At 41.3% G+C, this 10,077-nt stretch overlaps 1 protein-coding gene across 1 annotated transcript; it reads left to right on the forward strand.

Moving 5' to 3' along the window:
- The first annotated feature begins 1,129 nt into the window (after nt 1-1,129).
- Nucleotides 1,130-10,071, forward strand: LOC104952552 (receptor expression-enhancing protein 2-like). The gene is made up of 8 exons (XM_010779389.1): nt 1,130-1,383; nt 4,052-4,124; nt 5,457-5,533; nt 5,826-5,946; nt 6,079-6,192; nt 6,951-7,173; nt 8,254-8,423; nt 9,257-10,071. Exons 1-8 carry the CDS (start codon nt 1,352-1,354, stop codon nt 9,326-9,328), a joined length of 882 nt encoding a protein of 293 aa, XP_010777691.1. The 5' UTR covers nt 1,130-1,351; the 3' UTR covers nt 9,329-10,071.
- The last annotated feature ends 6 nt before the right edge of the window (nt 10,072-10,077 follow it).

Here is a 10,077-nt window from a genome sequence, read left to right on the forward strand (position 1 = left end):
CTGTTCAATTTACAATAAAAATAATTCATACAGGTTAATTAAGTAATGGCCGTCCATCTTCCTCTGAACAGGAAGTAGGTGGTACAGTTAAACTTTTGGGCCTTTTACGGATTACAATGAGTTGAATAGAAACATAATAAAAAATATTTTACATCTAAACATATTTATAAATACACTGCTGTTCCTGGCCCTTTTAGTTGGGGGCCGAAGCAGTTCTGCCTTGTCTAATTTTAAAGTATGCAGCTGCCTGTTCTTAAACAACAGTCACTGTCAAGAAAAAATCAATCATTGTCACATAAGCATCTTGCTTCTTTTATCACGGCCACTAATAAATTAAGCTTATTTGATCGAGTGTGTCAATGGATAGGACCAGTGGTGTAAGAAGAACTGAAAAGTAACACTCCTGTTTAAAAATACTCTGTTACAAGTTCAACGTACTGATTGTGCGTAAGGTCCCATTAGAATCATATTTATGAATTACTTTTATGCATTAATGTATTCATCACTGCTATTAAAGGTGAAGCTAATTTTAATTACTTCATATACTGCTGCTGGGAATCTTTTCAGTTTATTTACATTTTAGTTTTAGCTAATAATCTGGATCCCTAAAGTAACTAGTAATTCGTTTTGTCAATTAAATATAGTGGAATAAAAAGAACAATATTCGCTGCCAAAATGTAGTTGAGTAGATGTACAAAGTAGCATAAAATAAAAATACTCAAATAATCAGGATTCCCTTTTTCAGAATCAGAATTCCTTTATTAGTCCCACAAAGGGGAAATGTGTTGGCAAAGTATAAATAGTAACACTTTTGTATAAAAAGGCATGCACAAAGTATTTAAAAATAAATTCAATTTACAAAAGTACACATAGTAGTTGATACTAAGTAGCAGCAGCAGTATTAAAATACAAATAAGTGTAGCACTGTAAAGTGGAGTGTGGTATAACAGTCATTAGTCAAATGATTGTGTACAAGTACTCCACAATCGTACTTCAGTACAACACTTGAGTAAATGTATTTCACTTGATTACAATACTGAAAAGGACTCATAGGAGGACGTAAGGGCCCCTTTTTTAACTTGCAAATGACACGTTTCCCAGTGAGGCCCTGGCCCTTTAAGAGCCAGCTCTTCAGCAGCGGCGAGAGCAGAAAGCTGAGCCTGAGACTGCAGCACATCCTCAGCCCACCTGACAGCCAGCACCGAACACCGGACAGCCAGCACCGGACAGCCTCCCGGTTCACACCGATAATCACAGACCGCGTCCTGGTCAGGAATGGGGGGCACCTAGCCCGCTGGCTGAATAACTAGATTCCCCTCGAAGCGGTAAAGGCTTACGGAGCACCAGAAAGATGGTTTCCTGGATGATTTCGAGGATGGTTGTGTGAGTACGGGCTTCATCTGCTGTTGTGCTTTAACGTAAGCAGCGGTTCCTCCATCCATCAGCTGTCTGAGGCTCAACGCCGCGCCAACAAGCTAGCATATGTTGTCTGTCCCTATAGAGTTACATTTCAGTAATATAGAAAATACTGTGGGGTAAAGTGTTAGTTATACACAGAGCTAAGCTGTATCTATACTAACCTATATAACCGTCGCTCTGTTTACAGTGATGCAGTGCAATGTGCATCCAGCCAATGCTAGCCTCCGGTAGCTAACGTCTGCTGGCTAACCACCTGACACATAATGTGTTGGCAAGGAAAGAAGCTGCTGGCTGCCCACATTATTCAAGTGGAACCTGCTTAATATGCTAGCCTCGCTGCAGACAAGCAAACAGCTTTTAGAAAACACCACAGCCTAAATATTGCTGGGTTGTAGATCACCAATGTGTGTATAATGTGAGGCTAAGCCCAGCAGCCCAGTCATGGATGTCAGTCTGTATATCCTTCCTTCCATCCAGCCATCCACGATTTTACCTTTTTATTAAGAGCCAGAAATATATGTATTTGTTCCATTATTACCACATGTTAGAGTGACTTTACAAATTCTGTGATCTGTGGAGTAGTACCAGCAGTGTAGGCCTAGACTTCCACCTGTACACACTACATCCACACAGTGTGGATGACTCAACTAAAGCTAGCAGCTGATCTCTTATGCAGACATTTTTTCCTGCATTTAGTGTCGTCTTATATCATGTGTTTGAATTTGCAATCAGGATATTGTGTTGTCTGATCACTCTGCCTCCACCAGATGCATTACACCTTCAATGTATTGTAGATTTAACCAGGGTGTCTTAAAGCTTGTCAGTGTAACCCCCAGACGATGGTGTCTTTGAAAGGCTCAGGTGTAGATGTAACTGATTACAAATATTCTGCTTATCTGGGTTACATAAAGAGAGGATAACAATGGCAAAAATATATTTGTAGTGTATTTCAGCTGGCTCTTCTACTTTACTACACCACAGAAAGTCGTGTCGGGGGGAGACAATGTGAACAGATTTGCATATTATTGGCTGTTGCACATATAACACAAGATCAATAATGTGTCTGCTTTAAACATATAGCTTCCTCCTTGTTTTCTTAAAAGGGTAATCATGCAGAGAAAGGATTTGTTCTTAACTTAAAAACCTGAAAGCACCTAAATTACTTGCGCTCAATATCTCTAATTTCGAGTCTTAGCCAGAGACTCCTCATCTTTGCTCTCTGCTTTAAACATATAGCTTCCTCCTTGTTTTCTTCTTAAAAGGGTAATCATGCAGAGAAAGGATTAATGTAGTACAAAAAAACCTGAAGGCAGCTAAATAACTTACTTATGCTCAATATCTCTGATGTTGGAGTCTTAGCAAGAGGACAGGATGCTGAGGTGAACCTGAGATGGGGCGCAGGGCATCTGCTGAGGGAGTCTCCGGCCTAGAGGCCCGCTCCAAGTCGCCTCAGTTTACTGTACAAAGCTGTGAGGCGCTGCACACATGACTGAGCAGCTCAGATTAGGGCTGCACGATATATCGTGTCGTGACGATAATCGCGATATGCGCATGCGCATATCTTGCGATATTAAGTAGGCAAATTAACTCAAACACGTCATGTTACAATTATTTTGCTGCTTGCTACAAAAGGAAAACTTGCGCGGCTCTCATGTCAGGGGTACTTGAGTGAGTGACATGCAGGCTCTGCATGCACAGCAAATCTCCAAAGCAAACGGACCCGGTGATTAAAGGTAAAAACACTGAATAAAGTAGTTTCATGTGTTTCTCCAGGGCAGTTTGGCGCTGCTAACCGAGCTAGCCCAGCTTGTTGCTCTGATAACTTAAGATCCAGCCGTCCGTGACTAAAACCCTTCATCCGGTTAAATATAGTAGTTAAAAAAATACCAATTTAATAGCATTAAAGTTCAAGAAAGGATGGTTTGCGGAAAAAAAACAACGGTATTTCTTCAATTCCTGTTTGTTTTCATATCACGGGGGGGGGGGGGGGGGGAATCGCAATGTCAGTTTTTTACAATATCGTGCAGCCCTAGCTCAGATACGCCGACAGAACCTATTTAAATGCTAAGAAAATCACTGGATATGCAGCTGGGAGCACAAGCCTCATTGTAAAAATGAGAAACGTTTAATTTTGGTTCAGATAAAGTATCATTGGTCAAAATCAGTAGTTTACGTACACACACAGACAAACTAGTGACTTTCTGGACTCTATTGTCCCTGTTAGCCCTTCACTCAGCATTTACTGTAGCATCCCGTCTCATCAGCACAAATCACCAGTGGTACAGGACGTGACCAAATGCACATCAAAGGCTCTGTGTGTGCATAGTGTCCCTATCTGCCCATGGACCAACACATGGTGACCCACCCCTGGTTCACTTTTGTTTGTTTTTCCAGTTTGTCTTGCTGCAGTCTTCCGGACTACATGATATGATATATATTTTTTTTACCAATAATCTGACGTGTGTTTTGACAAGCCACTGCCCATCAACTCTTTACTGTGACAACATCAGAGCCATCTTAGCTAACCTGCTTTTAAGCAGGAACACATTTCTTAGGTGTCAACACCCAGAGGCCATGTTGTCAAGCTGAATCCCCCTCCTCTGTCTGACCCACACTTCTCTGCTTTTTGCAGCCTTGCCTTTGGGACACTTTACCCTGCATATTCATCATACAAGGCTGTCAAAACGAAGAACGTGAAGGAATATGTGAGTATTACCTCTGGTTACAAAATCACAGCAGAATGCTTTTGAGCCCTGTCTGCTCTGTTTGAACTTTTAAGATATGAAGCCCCAGGCTGCAGTTCGATATTTATTAGATAGTGTTTTCAAGTTTGAAATGCACGTTGCAGAAAGTAATGTAATGTAATACAAAGCCCACGGAGAAAATGTAGAACAGGCACACACTTGCCATAGTTTAAAAGGAGGACACATATTAATTATTTGGTGTATTTGATGTTAGCAGCACTGCCCTTTCTGTCTCTTTGAGCCCTATCACAAAATAATTCGCTAACCAAAATAGAGGACATTTATTTTATGTTTGAGAAACACAAAAGTCAGGGAAGTGTCAGGGAAGTGTTTTGCCTAAGACACCCAGAGCTTGTCAAGTGCATGAAACCACCCCCTTGATGCCAAAATAATTTGCAGTACAAATGTACACTCTTATTTGTCATGATGTCCTAAAACGGCAGCATGTTTACTATTAATAATAAAAAAACTCGAGCACCATCCATTAACACCAAGCCGATAGAAAGTTTGGGATTTGACAGCATGTTAAATAAAATGTAGAGAGAGTACCTTAACATAGCACAATCAAGTGGTTATGATGTAATGATGGAATAACCAGTGTTGCCAGTGGATACCAGGATGAAAAGCATTCGTTTTTCTTTTTTATAAATGGGGTCATTTATGCTTACCTCATCACTGCGAGGGGGGAGGAGGAGGAGGGTCTCCTCCTGGCAGTTTACCATGGCAACCCCCCCCCCCCTCCTTCTCCCCAATGGCTGCTCTAGCTGACGGCCAAAGAAGGAGCACATGAGGGATGGAGGAGGGAGGACGCCATTTTTAGAATGGATGTTTTTATTCCCCTCCCCCTTGTTTGGCTTGTTTCTAATGAGTCGCATGCTTTATCATTATATTTATTTACAGGTCTGCGTGCATGTTGCCTGTAAATCCCCTTAAACATACCCTAACCGTTTGTTTAACATTTAATACATCAAGATGATTTGATTATTGATAACTCAGTGCCACTAAATCTAAGGCGTTTGATATTGTTTCCTATTAAGCAAGTTGGTCTTTCATTTAGTTTGGACAATGACCTCCATTTCCCTTTTGTCTCCGGGACCTTATCCATGCATACTGATGTGATCTGACTGGACTGAAGCATGTGTTGCACTTCTGCATTGTCACGTCTGTTTAGTCCACATGTCTCAGCATGTGCACACTGGATGCTGTAGGTTTTCATGTGCTATTTTTACGATGTTCTCTCATCATCTCTCCGTGTGTGTGTGTGTGTGTGTGTGTGTGTGTGTGTGTTTCCAGGTGAAGTGGATGATGTACTGGATAGTGTTTGCATTGTTCACTACAGCAGAGACGGCCACAGATCTGCTCCTGTCATGGTGGGTCAGGGGCTGCTCATGATCACGCCTTGTGCCAAAATAGCTTGTAATAAATACTCTAAAATAATAATTCATCTATGTAGCTTGTGTCCTTGATATGTGTCCTTGATACGTGTCCTTGATACGTGTATTACAATGACTCTTTTTAATGATGCATTCTGCCTTTTCATACATCAGATCATTGTTACCATTTCCAATTGTATCTCTTTATAGCTCAGGTGTCTATACACTTTTCTTTCAAGGTTTTTCTTTTTCTTTGTGCTAATGGCATAACTCTTGTTTCATTACCCAGGTTTCCATTTTACTTTGAGCTAAAGATTGCCTTTGTGATCTGGCTCCTCTCCCCATACACTAAAGGCTCCAGTGTGCTCTACCGCAAATTTGTTCACCCAACGCTGTCCAACAAAGAGAAGGTTGGACCTTTTTAAACTTTTAGGTTTTTCTCACAAATGATACTGGTATCTCATATTTGTTTTGATTGTCATTTTCTTCTTTGTACCAATACATTGTGTTTTCCCCCCTTTATCTGTTGTCCTGTGCTGTAGGAGATCGATGAGTACATAGCGCAGACCAAAGCCCGGAGTTATGACACCATGATGAAGTTTGGAAAGAGGGGTCTCAACCTCGCTGCTAATGCTGCTGTCACCGCGGCCAGCAAGGTGAGTGGTCTGCTGTGATCATTTGGAAAAATCAATTGTTACAAGTGTAATTACAAATATTTCCTTTTCACTATTATTGATGTTTATTTGTTGATTTCTCTATTAAGTGGCAACAAAAATATTCCCGAATCCAGGGTAAAGTCTTCAAATGTATCTTTTTTTTGTAATAGTTTTTGATTTGACTAATTATTGTAGCGCTAGATAATACAGTTCAGTGTTTCATGATCATTCCAGTGTTAAAAAAACTTGAAATGGTCACATAAAGTTGTGTACAGTACAAGATCAATGTTGTGAATTCAACCAAGTTTAAACTATGGTTTCCACCCCATGTGGTCACATGTGCTGTGACCTAAACATCTCTTAATGTATTTATTTTTAGAGAACTGAAGTTGTATCTTCCTTAGCTTGGGAAGACTACAGTACCAGGATGCGCTATCATCATGAATGTGTCTTGGGTTAAACTAGACGCCATGATTTAACAACTTTTTTTTAAATCCAGGAAAATCATTATCCTGACTTTTGCCAGAAATGTAGTTCTGACATTCAGCTCTCCAACCACTTTCAGTGCCGTACATGCACCCCCTGCGTCGCTGTGTCTAGTGAACAGCTCAGGTCATTGCCAGATGTTTTCATGGAAATGTCTTTCCCCATGTCAAGGGTATTTTTTAAATAGTTGGTTTTGTTTAATTTGAGTCGGACAGAATTTGATATTTCCATGCTTTGACATATCTGAGTGTTTGATTTGCTGCGATGCCCAGGGGCAGGGCGTGCTGTCGGACAAGCTGCGGAGCTTCAGCATGCAGGACCTGACTCTCATCAACGCTGAGGATGAGCTGTCCCTGCACACTACGGAGACCCGCAAGAGACGGGACACCATGGACGACATGAGCTCGGGGGCCAGCACGATTAGCTCAGGGGCAAGCACGATGAGCTCGGGGGCCAGCACGCTGCCCCGGGCCAAGAGCACTTCTGCACGGCAGAGTAAGGCAACACACTCAACCCACACAGCCTCATTAGTGCGCAGAAACACAGGCATACACATCTGCATACATCTATGCATCCTGTGTGTCATGTTTTCTGATTTGGCTGGAGCGTTACCCATAAGGCCTCTTTCGTTTAAATCTCATCAGAGCAGGACTGGGGCAAAGTGGAGTCATGTGATTTAAGGCACTGCAGGATCGAAGGGGAGATGTGGAGTGGGGCGGGGGGGGTGAAAGCATGTGATTACAGTGGGAGGACTCTTTGTGACTGCTCTGCCGGCTGGCTGGCTGTGTGGGCCTGACGGGCTGTGGACTGAATACTGAGCGACACACAGAGGCATAGAAACAATGATCCAAGTGGCACATTGTAGTTTGTACTTCTAAAGAAAGCGTGTTGAGCAACTTCAAAACCCAGTGTAATCTTCAGGATGATTTGTACATGGATGTCTCTTTTCCGAACAATACATTATATTTCGAAGGTCCTCTTACTGATTTTTCAAAGCTTTCAATCACCTTTCAGTTATTTAATGAATTCTTTTTTGAATAATAACTACTGTATATAGTATGCTCCTGTAGCCGCCATACTATTACCAAGCACATTATTTAATTTTTTTCTAAAGGATTTTTCAGTCATAAAAAGAACACATTTGTAAATAGAAGTGGAGTTCTACTTTTTTAAAATTTTATAGTAAATTGAAAATCTTTGGATTTTGCATTGGTCAAAGCAAGCAGTTTAGGCAATGTGTTGCCGCAGACTGTGACCAAGGCACTCTAAAAAGCACTTTTGTGAATGCATTAAAATTGATGCACTTCTGAATACCCCTTAATTTATTTATTTTAGGGCAATAAAGAAAAAAATCAAATATTACTATATTTTTTGCCAAATACCTCCAAATATCCAAGTTGCACCTATATAAATATATATAATTCAGGAAAATAAGATAATTTAGCTATTATGCAGCCTCTAAAACCAGAAAAAAAGTGGTGTTATACCGTATAGCCAGCATCCAACTTTAAACCTGGTGGAAACTACCGTTTTTAAAAAAAAATGTGGCCATTGGGTGTCTGTCCAATCCTGCAGCCCGCTCCTTGGCATCTGTGTCCCTTGCCGACGATGCGTCATCCCAACACGGCTCCGACCAATCAGACACGCGGACTGAACACTCTGATGAAGTGGATGAAGCAGTAGACAAAGCCCCCAAACGCACTACCAGTGTCAAGACAACCAAGAAACCTGCTGCTAAGACGGAGGTAAGGCCCACACGCACACAACACACCACACACACACACACCACACACGCACAAATGTACACACACGCACGCACGCGCGCGTACACGCACGCGTTTGTACACGCACGCGTTTGTACACGCAAACACGCACGCACGCGCGCGTGTTTGCGTGTACAAACACAGCAAAATGGGCCTAGAGACAGCTGATTTAAAATCCTAGTTTTAGCAAGTTTGCTTTTAACGATATTGGCAGCTGTCATTTCCTCTGGAGAACAAAGGCCGTTTCCAGGTTTTAAATCTCTTAAATCCTACAGTTGGCTATAAAGTTTGAACACAATATATTTGGACCAAATTACAAGTTTTAAAAGGTATCCATACTTATTTTGCCGTTCCGTATATCAACAATTTTCCAAAACAAGACAAAGCTTTCATAGATCATTTTGGTTGTTTATTGTTCAAATATTGCAGTAATGCAAGATACAGATAAAAAAGGCACTCTACTGTAAAGTTCCGATAATTACATTTGATAGAATCTTTTATTAGACCTCATCTGCATGTTAAATGTCCAGCTGTTTTGATAAAAGTGTATATTCTCAAGTGGAAAGGGGTGACATTACACTTTTGTCCTACAAATGGTTGCTCTGTTTCCCATTCACTTCAGTCAGGGTTATTTTCAGACCAGACAATACAATGTGTGATTTCTAAAACCCTTTGTCTCACCCAACTTAGGTTGAACCGTTTGAGCTGCTATCCATTTTTATATTGAATAGTTGTGTCTCTTTCTTTTCCTTTTGTAGTTGTTAAATCAACTGTGTTAATTTGACCTGTTCCTCCTCTCTCTCTCTCTCTCAAAGACTCAAACTAAGACAGTGAAGAAGCCAGTGAAGAAAAAGACCACGACTAACAATGCAGAGACGCCGCCATGAGGCCTGATCCATCCAGCGGCCGACTCTCTCTCCAACGCATATACACTGTATATATATCAAGCACTGAAAATGTGTCACTCTTGCAGTTTTTAGAGCAAAGTGCAGGTACACTGTCTGTGGGCACCCTTGGGTTGGGAGCAGTTCTTTAACATTGGCTCGGTTGTTGCACATTTTTTCCTCACGCTTTGCTTACTGTGAGCTCATCCCAGATTCAACAGGCGGCCATTTTCTTTAGATAAGTTTTTAGTCCGATAATGTTTAGGCATACATTTAATTAATGCTACTTTTTTCTTTTACCCCTACACACATCTGTCTGTCCCTACAGAGCGTTAGCTGTCCATGTTGCAGTTTTCCAGTCTCATTGATTCACCTCCTGTTGCTCTCATTGTGGCATTCTCAATAGAGGCTGATTTTAGGTGAAGTAACTCCAGTACATGCTACATTCTTTCTCCTTCCTCACTACAATTGGCCCCATTTTGTTTCTTCTGTTTCCTGAATGGTTCTTAAAAAGAACTCTCTGGGTGCTTTCAAGTCTGAGTCCTCATCTGCACTTGACCATGATAGAAATCCTGAGTTGTTGTTTTTTTGGTGATCACCAGTTGGCTTTAAGTTTACTGTGCCCGAGTTTTTTTTCTTTTTAACTGAGGGGAAAGAAGTTGGTTGAAACGTCATTGCTGTTTCACACGTAAAGATCGCCACTTATAACTACAGCTCTGCTCACCCCCCATGTCCTAGCTTATGCAATTGTC

The sequence above is a fragment of the Notothenia coriiceps genome, unplaced genomic scaffold (assembly GCF_000735185.1).
Source record: "Notothenia coriiceps isolate Sejong01 unplaced genomic scaffold, NC01 NC01_scaffold00020156, whole genome shotgun sequence".
In the NCBI taxonomy this organism is placed as follows: domain Eukaryota; kingdom Metazoa; phylum Chordata; class Actinopteri; order Perciformes; family Nototheniidae; genus Notothenia; species Notothenia coriiceps.